General features: G+C 42.2%; 1 protein-coding gene and 1 long non-coding RNA gene across 2 annotated transcripts; one reads left to right on the top strand and one right to left on the bottom strand.

The window, feature by feature from the left end:
- Positions 1-4893: 4893 nt before the first annotated feature.
- LOC113989036 lies at positions 4894-12177 on the bottom strand. The gene is made up of 3 exons (XR_005566238.1): positions 11449-12177; positions 10323-10416; positions 4894-5249 (listed from the first exon to the last, which is right to left on the bottom strand). It is a non-coding gene; the product is annotated as an uncharacterized LOC113989036 (long non-coding RNA).
- A 187-nt stretch (positions 12178-12364) lies between these two features.
- Positions 12365-14383, top strand: ARL4A (ADP ribosylation factor like GTPase 4A). The gene is made up of 2 exons (XM_027723226.2): positions 12365-12475; positions 12698-14383. The coding sequence occupies exon 2, from the start codon at positions 12764-12766 to the stop codon at positions 13364-13366; it is 603 nt and encodes a 200-aa protein (XP_027579027.1). The 5' UTR covers positions 12365-12475; positions 12698-12763; the 3' UTR covers positions 13367-14383.
- Positions 14384-14814: the final 431 nt, after the last annotated feature.

Below are 14814 nucleotides of genomic sequence, written 5' to 3'. Positions count from 1 at the left end.
GGATGATTTTACAGCAGTTGGCAATATTAACATCAAGGCTGGATGCAATCAGGTGATTTTACTATCACTTACCCAACAGTCTACCATGTTTTTTGTTGTCTGATGCCCTTCCTACAGAAGAAACAGCTACAGAAACAATCCTGATTAAAACAGATCACTGGTAGGAGGAACGAAAGATAAATTTCCCTCTGGGCTTAGATCTTTACAGAGGTGGCTCTGAAAGGTCACAGGCTTCCTGTAACAGGCATGGCAGCACAGCAGAGTCTGCATTTAACCAGTTGAGTGGGGCTGTAGATCTCTCTAGATGGTGGCAAAGATTGCTGTCCTTCCCAACTCTAACCAGCTGCTCTTCTACTGGATTTGGCGAGAAGGTAGTTGTAGCAACAGCGAGAATGGACAGGAGTGGCAGTGAACATCTCAACCAAGGACAACAGGCAAGAAGCCCACTCTAGCAATCCCCTACTCTCTTGCTAGGTAGGCCCAGTCAACATTAGCTATCTCATGTGCCTTCTGCTGCCAGACCCTGTCCCATCCTGGCATTTGCAGATGCGCTCCAGCATCCAAATAATCCCACGTGTGAATTCCCAAAGCTCAAAGTGATTTTTTTTAAGATTGTGTGAGGAAAGGTGATGACAATTTGTCTGCTATTTAAAGCAGCAAACAAGGATTCTGCTACCTGTATTTCCTGTGGTCTCTGAGAAGTAAATCACTGAATTTCAGTGCTTCTATTCTCTACCTATTAAATGAGGATTTCTTTGATCCTTTCCCTGTTTATTTAAGCTGCTCTGTCTCTTACTGTGTGTTTGTACAATGCTTGACCTAGTGAAGTCACTTCTCAGTACTCATCTTGTAGGTACTGCTCATAATCCAGACAGCTGCCCGGGTTATTGGTGCCAAGCTGCACAGACTTGCTCAGAGCAAGATTAGTGAGATGAGTGTGATACCTTGGAGACCTGCTGAAGCACAGGTGCAGCTCCACCAGTGGTGACATTGGGGCAGCACAGAAAGGGCAGGGGCCAGCTCAGCTGAGAAGTAAAGCTTTTATGTTATAACACAATGTAAGCAAAAATAGATACCTCACCCTTGCAGCAGTACTGTGCAGGGGTTGCTTTGTCAGGGCACTCCTTTAAAGCTGTAACCATGGGTGCATCTGCAGCAGGTCTTCTTCAGATTGGGAACAGCTGCTCTGGGGATTATACATGTGAAAGGAAGACAAAGCTCTGCTGTATTTACAAAGGAATAGCAAAATCCTCAGGTAACTCTTTACTTTGACCAGGAGAGTGAGAATATTTGCTTTTAAAAGGTATGGCATCTTTTCTGGTCTCCCATGTCCTGAAATTTTTCTGCTGCTGTTGTCAAAGACGAGAGGCCTCTGCAGTACAGCTCATTTTGTTTCTGGCAAGTGGTGTTTTCTGAGTGACTCAAGGACTGTGGTTCTGGTAATTTATTGGATCTTTCTTCTATTATTACTGAGTTATACTGGGTAACAGACATCCACTGATACAGGGTCCTGTACACCATCAGGAATATGAACTAAGAGGACCAGAAAGTGTCCACTGACTACAGATGGAGGGATGATGATTACCAAGTATCTTGTTCATTTTGAGGCTTTGGCTTTGCATTTAAATGTTACCTCCACTGGTGAACAAATGTCTGCTGGCTGCTGCTGCTATTGGTTTCACACAATTTCACTGTTCTCTCATAGTGAAAGCTTGGAGTTAGGGCAACTGTGGTGACTGCTAATGGCTATTGTTTTATCTCAACTCTGAAAACCACAGAAAGCCATACTTGCTTTATGTGCCAGACTGCTATGCCTTCAATCAATCCTCTGCAAGGACTCAAAGGTGAGTGATTTGCAAGGAGTGCAGTGGTGCTAACCTAAAAATCCTTCTATTTGCAGTTGTGCTGAGATGAAAGACCATGCAGATGTCAATGTCACTAAATAAAAGGGTTGGGCTCTTAAAGTGAGACTCAGCAGGCAGGATCTCTAAGATTTAGTAGCTGGCTTTCACAGAATGACCTATGGCTTCAGAGGCCTTCCATCTTTAAACTATGAGGAAGGGATGCAACCATTTGTCCTCTTTAAAGCTTTCTAATGCTTCCTTTCAAGATTCAGTTTGGGTTTGCATCTACTCGTGAGCTGTATGCATCATATATTTATCATAAACTTGCCATCTGAAATACAAAGTCTTCAAAGCATGAAGAATACCCTAAATAGACCTCTTCTGTTAACAGTGTGTCCGTGCTTACTTTTTTCCTTACATAAAGAGGTATTATTTGTTTTATTTTTCTTTCCTAGTAGTAGAGAGGCCTTGAATGGAATAATTCAATTAGAAAAAACAATTATTATGTTTATAGTATCCCACTGCTGCTTCTGCTTCCTAGAGTCCTGCCTGGACTCTTCCTTAATCTTCTCTGATCAGTCCTGGTAGAGGTGAAGAGGAAGACCTTCAAAGAGGAGATGAAAACTGCAGTTTTTTATCCTTGCAGCAGTCTGAATTGCTGGCTCTTGCAGTATTGTCTATTCACTGGAGTTAAGTAACGTGATTAAAATCTCAGCTGAAACAATCTGTTCCTCCCCAGGTTTGTTTATCTGCCTTCCTTACTTTGTTTAAAGCCTGCTAAGTAGTGTTGTGTGGCCATGAGAGTCAGAACAGTGGAAACTTATATTCTGATAAAATGCTGCGATATCAACAAAAGGCTTAAAAATGTATGTGTTTAAAAATTAGTATTTTGGCAGGTTTTTATGTGAGTTTACAATTCTTGTGGCAGCAGCTGTTTGGTGCCAGATTCTATGAAAAACTTCTCTTTTTCAATATTATGAAACTGGAATATATGATGTGGTTTGTTTGAATCATATTCCCTGTGAGAGGAAAGCAAAAGTGATTTTGCAGGGACAGATTTTATAACGTCTTCAAAGTGAGTTTACTGTTGTTTTCATCCAAGAATTGAAACTTAGGAGCGTGACAGAAAGCTTTCTGCATAGCACTCCCGTGATTAGCTTGAAATCAATTTTCAAGTGACTTAGCTTCTAAAATTTAGCAAAAAGTAGGCCTAATCTTGCATTCACTGAGGTAGCTTAGAAAGAAGCCATGGTGAGCTGATAAGATTTAAAAACTCTAGACTACAGCTGAGCAAGGAGCTGAATTTACTGGTCCCCACCCACACAGTGTTTGTCTTCCCTAAAACCTTGTTCTTTCATCTTCCTCTCTTTGGTTTGTTTCTTTTCCCCTTTTTCATCTAATCATAAATACAAGCTTGGGAGCTCCCTAAGATAAGAGTTGGTTTTCCTTTTGCTATAATGTACTGTAATAGGCTCAGATTTCACACTGAAACTCTCAAGTGTTATAATTGAGAAGAATAATTACCTTTTGTTTTTTGCGTAAGTTTTAGAAACTGCAACAAATATCCAGTACTTAACTTCTGCCATCGTCTCTCAGTGGCAGAACTGAAGCCTTCATGCAGCAGTTTAGGCTAGCTGGTGAAACTTTCCATGGCCCTGGGGGAAAGAACTCCTTTGGAGGCACTGAAACTCTGTAGTTCTTATCACCTGCAGCCAAACAACTCTGTTTGGGCTTGAGAAAAATCCATCTAGAATGCTTAGCTCTCAGTCATATTCTGCAGACTGAAGTCTACTTTTCATACCAGAAATCAAAGCATTCCCTCCTTTCCATTCCCTCCTGTAAAGCTGATTTTTAACACCCTCCTGCTTCAAAACAGAATTTATTGTATTGGTCAAAATCCAAATATGTTCAGGGGCTAGATACAGCTGCCACACACTTGGCAAAGCTGTAGACCTGCTATATCATGGTTTGCATGTGCTACACCTTGGAGTGCTGTTGGGTTGGAAGAGGGGTAAATGCAGGTAGGTCTCAGCTCAAAACTCCTAGTACCCAGTAAATCTCCAAATGAAAAGCCACTCCAAAGTCTGACCTTCTTTGCAAGCTAAGAATTGGGTCATATATAATTCTGAGTGCAAATTTATGTTTTATTTTGCTGGGCTAGATTAAGTATTTTCCCCTGTGCGCTTGCCTAAAAGACAGATTAAAAGATCCATCCAGTGACACAGTTTTTGAAAACTCCTCTAAAGTGCCTCACAACTATAGAGCTAAAATGAAGTGCCTGGGAAAGACTTGCAGGAAGTGAAGCAAGCAATACAGAGGACGAGACCAGTGGACTGCACATATGCTCAGTGGGGTTTACCAGTCTTCTATGGTTGAAAAACACCAAGTTAATTTATCTGTTAAAGCATATATTTGTTTTTCTTCAGGAACATTATTAATCTATTAATTACTTCAATAAAGAAATTATGACTACACTTGAGCTCAGTTATCTGACTAAAATTAATAATAAATTGTTTCTTTCTTTAAAAAAAATAAACCCTTCCCTTGTATCTAGGGAGCCAGATACAGCCAGGTCTTTCTTTTTACTCTAAGAAAGACATGCCAGAGAATAGATATATTTCATACATACTTGTTCTGTACGTGACTAGAAGTTATAAGGAGCACTCACAAGCTCCCATTATTAGGAGCACTGACAAATCACCCAACAGTGTTTGGAGAACATCAAACAAATTGTTTGTGCTCTATTTCATTGTCTCAGTGGGGACTTCTTTCAGCTGTTGCCTCTAAGCACCAAGCTCAAGGAACTGTGATATTATCACTGTACTACCCACATTATTATATACTGAAGCAGAGACTTTAGATTTTCCACAGCCCTCCTGGGAGCTTAGGCATATCTCCCATAAAATTTTATTTCCATACACTGCAATCTCTGTGAAATCTGCTTCTATTGCTGCTACGCGTTTTTTAGGAGAGGTGAGCAACTGAGTTTCCTCTTCAAGGTGTGCACTTAACTTGATTTACAGAAAGTTATTACAGATCAACAGCGTGCTCGTTTTTAGAGTGGACCCCATTTATTGGATGGACATCACCTCTCAGCTGTTGCCAAAAGGGTCGGAACACATCCAAGAGCCAGCTGTGCTCACACCACATGGGCACAGCTCCAGCTGCTCCATGCTCCAGGCTCCCTGCTCCAGCCAGCAACAGGGACAGGCCAATCCCTGCAAATTAGTGGAGCTTCAATGCTTTGTCTTTTGTGACTGTCTTTGAAATTCTCTCATGGCAGGTTTCAGTGCACTGCATTTGTCATTTAGGCATTTCGTTAATTGTATGGCAAGTCCTGCTCTGTGAATTGAGTGCTGTATGCCTCTTCCTGTCCTGGCACTTCCTTTTGGATATGTACAGTACCTGAAGAACAAAGCATGGCTTTTAAATAAGTAACTGTTGCAAGCAGATGGATTGTTAGGAAATAACTGGCTTAAATGAATGTTTCATCCCATAAACACTTAGTAAGAAGCCTCAGTCAGAACTTGTATCTTTTTTTTTCCATGACAGTAAATTAACTGAGATACAAGTTAATCAAAGAAAAGCCCTCTTAGTTCTGATGTTCAAGGTCTGTTTGTTTTTCCTCTCTTTTACAATTCCAGCAAATCTCAGCACCCTTATACATGTTAAATAGTTATAAAATATTTTAAAAGTTCTTTGGAAAAGAAAAAATTTAATTGTAGTTTTTTTTCTTTCCTTCCTTGTTACTCTGTGCTAGCTATATCACAAAGGAAATAGCAGTATCTGTTACATTACTAATATTTCTATTATTATTCTGGAGCTGGGAATATACCCTCACATATTAAATCTAGCTATGCAGAAGCAAAACAAAACAGATGCTGCTCTTGTATTTGTATTTGAAATTGTAGTACTTTTAATCTGCTTGCAAACTGCTCCCATTGTACTAAAGTGCTATATTTAAAAACTGTGCAACCCTTTTCAAAGGAAGCACTGTGAGGAGATGGCAGCTGATGCTGAAATCTCGGCTTGATAGAATATTAAACTATTTAGAATTACGCTGGCATACGAAAAAAAGCTCTAAAGTGTCCATGGCTTTCCTGGAGCAAAAAAATACTGGGAAAAAATAAAGATCTTGGAACCAGTTCTGTAACTGGCAAGATTTTCAAACAGTAGCATTGAGTAAGCCCAGCATTCTCAGCAAAAGAGTGTGACTGACTCAAGTCAGTAGTTCCAGAGGGGAAAAAAACCAAAACAAAACGAAAATGCTGTCACAAACTTAGGGCAGGGGGTGGGGAACCTGTTGCTGAGGTGAATATGTCTTTGATCAGTGTAAAACCATTGAAGAAAACATGCAAGCCAAGGCTTGCTTTTATGTAGTATCACACATTGGACATTTTGGAATTACTCATGATGCAGAAGGCTTCTCTTGTATACTGAAGGATTAAGGTAGGAGGTATCTTTTGTCCGTTTATTAAAGAAATGTATTTGTTGGGGTTTTTTTTAGTGCCAGCTGCTTAGTGGGGGTAAGGAGACTGGAAAGCAGGGATATATGCAACAATAATGTTTTTTCTACTTGTTAAAACTGCCTCATAACTAGTCGTATGTCTGGGTTTGGATTTTGTGACTACTAACTTTGTATCATATGAAGATGGGATCCATGCTTAACCTTTACTAATTACACTCTGCTATTAAATGAACAATAAGAGAGTTTGAACAAGCAGACAGTTTTGCTATACTAGTCCTTAACACAAAGATGCTGCTGGGGACAGACCTTTTGCTGTCCCACCTGGCCACAGGAAGGAGAAGGTACTCTACTCAGACAAACACGTGTACACAAAGTGGTCAGACTGTTCTCTGCAAATCTGGAGTCACTGCCATTACAGCCGTCCCTTTAGAGGATGGAGCAACCAAAATTTCAGAGTTTGGAAGGTGGAGATTACAATTTCAGTCACTCTGAGCCAAGACTTGCTCAGTGTGACTAAGAACATTTATGAGCTAGTACCACTTTCATTCAGCTAACACACCTAAGCAGCACCGAAGATGCAACAAAGTGTGACTGTCAGTATCAAAGAAGGAGTCTTTTTGTTTGTTAGCCTGCTATGTGGCATTATTTATATTTATGAAAATGAAAGCAGCAAAATGTAAATGTTAGACTTCATGTGAAGGTAGGTATGAAATGAGAATAAGTTTAGTTAACTGTTTTAATCAGTGGTAACTTAAATTGTAACACACAGTGATTCCATCTCCTAGTGCTCTAAGCTTTGTTATTTATTGTGAGGAAATAAATCAGATTTTCTACCACCAACTCCTTTTTAATAATCAAAGCAAAATAATTCATGCAGCATGTAAGTTATCATAAAAGAATCCAGCAGATGTAGCAAAGATGATAAAAGGCTTCCTTGTGCAAAACATTTTGTATGTCAATTTAAGAGATGGTCTTAAGAGCAAAACTTCATGTGTTGCAATTTGTCAGCTATTTCATTCTTACCACTCATTTTCAAGGCGGTTCTCAGAGTCTGTGGTGAAACCACTGTAGTATTTTATTTAGGAACTCAATATTCTTCTAGAACCATATAATGACAATTCAAAGTAATAAAGTAATACTTTTTTAGTTCTAATCTTAGATCTAGGGTATAGTTGAAGAGGAGTAAGTTCAATTTTTGAACGTACAATGAAGCTACTGTTGGTTACTGTAATAATTATCATTATTGCTATTACACATTCATTAATACATATTACGCTAGCCTAGGTCTGCCATGTCATTGTATTGAAACACTGTTGATTTTTCTGTTTCATACACATTGAGAAATCTGCTCTGTTTCCACATGGAGCAGCAAGAATTGGTGGTATGAGGCTGCTAACACGTCTCTTTCATGAAGACGGAGGGTTGGGATACCATTGCTACACGCCAGCTTCTGTAGTCGGCAGCGCATTTTCCCTGCAATAATTTCATCCTCCTTATGGCTTCATTCCTTTGTGTTTTACAACTAATTCAGCTCCATGATGCAGCTGGTTCCTTCCTCTCCCTCCTTCAGCATTTGCTCCTGTGTGCTTCTGTCCTTTACTCTTCTGTACTTCTGGCCATATCCCCCTGCATCTGCAGTGTATGGGCTCTGGGTCATTTCTCTAATGTTTAATTTTTCATTTGATTTGCATCAAATTTGTTACACGCAACACATGGTGCTATTAAAAAATAACTCTAAGGTGATTAGCTATTGAACTGGATAATGAATGTCATTGGCCTATTCTACAGAATGATGGTATTTAATAAAAACAAAAGGAAGACTGTGCTTATCTGGACAGGGAATTTCAACCCCACTGACTTTGCTTTGGAAGGAATTTCTCATCTGCTGTGTCACTAGATGTGGTTGTATAAAACAGTCATATCTACTTGAGTGGAATTTACCTTTAAAATGACCAGCACTAATGAAAGCTCTGATTTAATGTCCTGCTACAGTGAACCTCTCGTGAACTGCTAGCTTTTAATTTCCATGAATTGCTATTTCCATATGAAAGGCAGTTTCTCCTGAAGAATATGTGAAGCCTTGCAAGTAGTTGTTTGATGATCCTTTGCATTTTTGTTGTTATCCGGGCACTGCAAGATAGCTCCTGTGGTGCATGTGGTGATGTGCATTAAAAGGTAACCTAAGTCTCTGCTGGGTAATAATATTTAAACTTCCAAGAATCTTATCTTTCCACTGTATGCTGATTCTTTCTTGGCAATATTTCAACCAATTTCATGGTCCGCATCCCTAATAAGGACTATCTAAGTTTCACAGAGTCAGTTAATAGCTGCAGCATTGGAAGCCTGGTCCTTTCAAACCTGTCCTGAACCAAAATTATCCCTGGACCATTATGGAATTAAAAGAAACAAAAACCCAAAAAACTACTTTACCATAGTGAGGAAGCTGCATGTTACGCAAGTACTGCTTCTTTTTCTTGAAACACAAAGGTTTGTCCCAGGCTCTCTTCTGTGCGGAAAATATTTACAGACTATATGTATAAAACATATGTAGAAAATAATATATCACTATTTACACTGGTAAATTGGTATCCAGGAAAGGGGAGAAGGTTTTTAGCCCAGAGAAGCTGAAGTTGCAGTTGTTTTCATGAGCTGAGGAATGCTGAGCCAGAAAGAACTCAGATCTGTAGCCATTAGGTAGGAAATGAGAAAAGTATAAATACATGAAATGACTCCAACATAGAAATTAGGTGCCTCCTTATTTTGCATTAAAAAGTCTGTACGTGGCTCGAGCCTTTTTTTATTGTTTCCTCTTACATGTATCTTGCAGTTATTTTCAGCTGTCATCTAAGATCAGCCTGCTCCCCCCATTTAGCTACACACTTGAAAAGAAAGTAAGTACACTTCTTTCTGTACACTTCCTTCATTCAAGACTTCTACAGGATAATCAAAGCCTTGCTTCACCCTTACCTTCAATTATCAAAGGTTGAATGTGTCAACTCTCCTACACTCCCACTAATTTAGATACCATTACTCCATAACACCTGGAACACCTGCCCAGTCTGTACGTTTGACTTCTAAAGTAGCAAGAAGTGTATGGGAGGAGTTGATCAACGTGGATTGTTATTTAATAGTTGTTTTGCAGAAATGCCTACAGGCATTAATTAAGATCAAGGTGCAAAACACTAAGAAGACTCACGGTGAAAAATAGTCCCAGTTCCGGAGAGTTCATAATTCACTTCATAGCAAGTTACAACAGGTAGATGCAATAAATTAACTGTAGGGAGTGTCCAAGCATTTTCTGGAGAGCATGGATAATTTTCATGTATATATTTACAAATATATACAAATGCTCATGTTCCTGAAGATGTTAATTTCTACTTTTTCTTAAAATGACCTTCCCGATGTCATAAAACTCTTCTTCCAAAAAACTGCATAATCTATCAGATTCCAACATGTGGTGTGTTGGATATGCTATACCTTAGAAAAACATCAGTTCTGTATCCCTCCCTTTTCAAGAGCACTGAAATATTATGTACTGACGGCTGTACAGCAGAACAAGAGATAAAGGCAAGCTTTACACATTTTATGTTTAAAATTAAAATACCTTCAATAAGGGTAGGAGCTGGCCTGTATCCCTCCTTGTGGAATTAATTGTAAAATGTGTTATTAAAAAGCTGTGTAAAGTTTGAATGGATCTTGGTAACAATCAGACGTTATGATTTAGAAGAGTGTAATATCTAATAGGCTTATTTTTGCATTAAAAATAGGGGATACTTAATTTGTAGGTGAAGATAAAGGTCGATTTGATTTATTTCAGCTTGTCAAGTTTTATGAATAAATCTATTATCTCCAGTAATATTCTGTAACAAGGTACTTCTAGCTGGTTTCCTCCAATTTTAAATTACTGAAAACCATCTATGAAATAATTAAGGCCCACTTTTACCATTACTATAAATGCTTTTCTATTACGTTGTATGTAGTGTAAAATACTGCCAAATCAGAAACCTTACCAGTTGGCCTCAGGGGTAGTAACTTGCTCCTCCTTTCCATAGAAGTAAAATCACCTTCCTATACAAATAGACCACTTCCTCCAAAGAGAATCATCTGCAAGATTAGGATGTAAATAACTAACAAACTTAAAAGCAGTGAAACATTAATCTCAGATGTAAGCAAATTAGAATTTTATTTTTAGTAGGACTGGAATGGGTATTTTAACATTTCAATAATATGAAACCTTGCCTACAGCACATGGTGGAATTTTTGTTATGTGCCTTTACTATTAAGTTACTTCTCTTTTATATAAAATTCTCTGATATTTAAAATACAGAGTACAATGCTTTCAAAGGGGAAAACAAGAAATACGATTGCCTGAATACACTAATGATTTCATTCCTTTTCAGCAGCCACATAATGACATCTTAAATTCTTCCAGAAAAAAAGCAAGACTAGTATTGAAAATGCCACTTTTTCTTTTTTTTTTTTTTTTTGCTGGAGCCCAGCTGGTCAGAATTGGATGGTTGCCCAGAGAAGCTGTGGGTGTCCCATCCCTGCAAGCGTTCAAGGGCAGGTTGGATAGCGCTCTGAGCCACTAGTGGAAGGTGTCCCTGCCCACAGTAGGGGGGGTTGAACTAGATGATCTTGAAGGCCCCTTCCAACCCAAACTATTCTATGATTCTATGATTGCAGTACGAAGTAGAGAAACTTGGATTGGTAGAGTAGATTAGCACACTAGTACTAGTTAGCAGTTAAACATATGCTTTTATCAAAAATATTGATTAAATTTTTATCTAAAGATGAAGACTTCTGCAGTATGCTCTGCTCTGAAGCCAGTGTGTCTGATCCTTCCTGGTGCCATTTTACACTGAGCTGGTGTACATCCAGCATAAGCAGGAGTAACCATCTACATTGCCACAGCTGTACAGAAGTTACAGTGGCAAAGGCTGTAAGGGAAAAAAGCTGTGGGAAGGAACAGAATGATGGCAAGATAGCAAAAGTAGCTGAGACAAAATACTCCCCAGGCCTCCTCTAAAACCTGTATGTCCTGGAAACAGTAAATGGGTTATCAGACATTAGTAATTAGTTCCGGGAAAGGCTTCACTGCTCAAATCAGGCTGCAATATTAAAATGAAGAATTACTTAAAATATCCCTGTGCTATGGGAAACCTTCCTCGTAAATAAGCTAGGTGCTGTGAGTGTTCACTCCGACCCGAGCGCTGCTGCCATCTCTGTGTGCCAGGCGTCCCTCAGGACCGCCTCATCCATTCCGTTATTCCCGGCTCCTCCCGTCTGTGTCTCCCGTTTCGCGGGGACAGGCGAAAGGCAGGCACAGTACGTGCAGAGAGCGCACAGAGCCGGACCTCAAGCCCTGGGGCACTGATATTCAAGCAAAAACTGCAGAGCACCGCGCCGACTGCGCACCGCACGGTGCCTCAGCGGCGCAGGGCGCGGCCGACCCCAGCCCTGCCGCAGGTGCGCGGGGAGGCGCCCCCGAGCCGCCCTCGGGCCGGCGGGGCGAGGCGGAGTGACAGCTCCAACAGCCAATGAGCGAACGCGCTCCCGGCGGAGAGGCGGAACACCGCCGGGCCGCCTCCTGGGTTGGTGGGAGAGAGTCGGAGTGACAGCACCCACAGCCAATGAGCGCACGCGCTTCGGGTGGAGGGGCGGGGCGCTAAGGCTGGCGGAGGGGCGCCACCGCCCGCCGCGGGGGGTGAGAGGCTGCCGTGGGCGGAGGGCGCGGCCGCCGCGGCATTCCCCGAGGGAGGGCAGAGGGAGTGAGCGAGGCCGCTCAAAGCAGGGCGTGGGCGGGGAGCGGTCCCCTTCCCCGGCCGCGCTTGGCCTCGGGTAGTCGGGCTGAGGGCGGTACGGCCCGGGCTGTACGGTGAGTGGCCGGCGCCGACAGCCAATGGGCGAGGAGGAACGAACCTTCCTCCCCGCCCCAGAGCTCAGCAGGACCAATGGGAACCCGCGGGGCGGGGCGCGTGAGCCTAGCCGCGCGCTGGGAGGGGCCCGCGCCGCCAGATGCAGGGGAGAGTCGCGCGGGCGGCGGCGACAACGGCAGCAGCGGCAGCACGAGCGCAAGCACAGGCGGCGGCGCGTGCAGTGGAGCGGCGCGCGGGCATGGGGGCGCGGGCAGCGCGCGCCTCCCGGCGCTGAGGCACCAGCGGTACGAGCGGGGCGGGGGGGCTGCCCGGGCGGGGGGGCTGCCCGGGCGGGGGGGCCGGTCCGGGCGGGAGGGACGGACGTGTGCCGTGTGCCCTGTGCCGTGTGCCCTGTGCCGTTCCGCGTTGCGCTGCTGCCCGCGGCCGCGCCCGCAGTCGGGGCGGCGGCGCTGTGGCCGGCGCGGCGCAGGCGGAGCGGGGTCTAACGACGTTCGTGTCGTTGTCAGGATCCGAGTGCAGCCGCGGGAGCCGCCTCTGCTGGTGGCAGCCTGCTGTCACCTTCCCTGCTGGCAATGGGGAATGGACTCTCGGACCAGACGCCGATCCTCTCCAGCCTGCCTTCCTTTCAGAGCTTTCACATCGTCATCCTGGGGCTGGACTGCGCTGGGAAGACGACGGTGCTCTACAGACTGCAGTTCAATGAGTTCGTCAACACTGTCCCCACTAAAGGATTTAATACTGAGAAAATCAAAGTGACGCTGGGCAACTCGAAGACGGTCACTTTCCACTTCTGGGATGTGGGCGGCCAGGAGAAGCTGAGGCCGCTGTGGAAGTCGTACACAAGGTGCACCGATGGCATCGTGTTTGTGGTGGACTCCGTCGACGTTGAGAGGATGGAGGAGGCCAAAACAGAACTTCATAAGATTACTAGGATATCTGAGAATCAAGGAGTGCCTGTCCTTATAATTGCTAACAAGCAGGACTTGAGGAACTCTCTCTCCCTTTCTGAAATCGAGAAGATGTTGGCAATGAGTGAGCTGAGTTCTTCAACACCCTGGCATTTGCAACCTACCTGTGCAATCATTGGAGACGGACTCAAAGAGGGACTGGAAAAGCTATATGATATGATAATTAAGCGAAGGAAAATGTTGAGGCAGCAGAAAAAGAAGAGATGAGTTCTATTTTGACCTTTCTGTTTTAGAGTAGTTACATGGTCAAAATTTGACTTAAGACAGCTTCCAAACCCAGGCCTGCCTGTTTGGATGCCGTTAAACTTAGTTACGTTAAACAATCAGTTGCACAACCTTGCTGTGTGAAGGAAGGCTGTGCAGTTGTGGAACTTTTTTTTTTTTTTTTTTTAACTAGTCTCTTCTGAGTTTTATGGCTCTGTATTATTTCAGAAGCCCTAATAGATGATGTAATGCTATCAGGAAATGGATGTCTAAATAGCCAAATAAAACGAGGGTTTTCTGCTTAGTGTTGTACTCATACGTTTGAGGGTGCCCTCTGCAAGCAGTTTGCGTTGAAGGTGTTTGTATTTTTAAACTTCTAATGCTCGTAAGTGGAGTGCTTAGGTGAACATTATACAGCTTTAAAAACATGTATAAAGCTAGTAACCCATAATTCCGTTGAGGCTGTTTTTTTACCTTGTTTGGGGATTTCCATGGAAGCTTGGCCACATGTGTAGGTTTGGGGTTTTTTTAATTTGGCACTTTTTGAAATTGAATCATGTTCAGTTCAAATACTTGAAATTTTAAGTGCTGTGGATTCTTCAACTCATAAAAGAAAGACTTTGACAAGTGAAAAATGTAAACAACACACTGGAGCATGAAAAAGTGGTTTCCCAACATATAGCATGTTTTTGATATGTAAGGTTTTTATTTTTTAGAAGTAGCCATTCATCATTATACAGTGCTAATCAGGTTTAAACTGTTACTCAAAATTAGTAATTTATTTCTGAATGGTGAGTCCTCCTAGTATGAAAGTAAAAGTCAACGAATTGCAGTAAAGAAGCTATAGAGAACAGTTCTGACTGCTGTGGTTCTAACCAGTGCGGCATTCTTTGCTCTACTGGTGACTTCCTGGCAGTATAACATAACGAAGTAAGGATGGAGGTAAAATTAGCAGACCACATCTTGTATCTTCCCAAAATACCCCATTTTATTAAAGTGGTATTGCTGCGTCACTTTCAACGTATGCTTTTTTTATTGTGACTCTTACAGTATTTTGTGGTTAGGAATGTAATAATGCTTTATACACTCGAACATTAGACACTACCGGGGGCGGGGGTGGGGAAGGGAGGGAAAGGGGGAAGAAGATTTTCAAGATGGGCCTGTGTTCTGCTTTAATTATGCTTTAAGCTGTTCTTGTTTACAGAGTGTGCAAACAGTGTTAACTGGGCAGGATAGTGCTTGACGGAAAAGGGAGGGTAGTTTTTCTTACTGGTACAGAGCTTCAAGTGACTCTCTAGATACTTGGTTAGCAATTGAAAGGGCTAAAGCAGAGCCTGGATTTTTAAGACTAACTTTAGTGGTGCTGTAAAAATTCATCAGAATGTTAGATTATCTTTAAACTTTTGTTGGAAATACCAGATTAAAGAAAAAGTAAAAAAAAATAGCAAAAT

This window comes from Pipra filicauda, unplaced genomic scaffold (assembly GCF_003945595.2).
Source record: "Pipra filicauda isolate LSUMZ 115617 unplaced genomic scaffold, ASM394559v2 scaffold66_size7647185_pilon, whole genome shotgun sequence".
NCBI classification, from domain to species: domain Eukaryota; kingdom Metazoa; phylum Chordata; class Aves; order Passeriformes; family Pipridae; genus Pipra; species Pipra filicauda.
This window is presented reverse-complemented; position numbering and strand designations above follow the sequence as displayed.

Excerpts from the sequence above, each read along its gene's own strand:
- ARL4A (XM_027723226.2), top strand. The coding sequence starts at position 12,764 with ATGGGGAATGGACTCTCGGACCAGACGCCGATCCTCTCCAGCCTGCCT.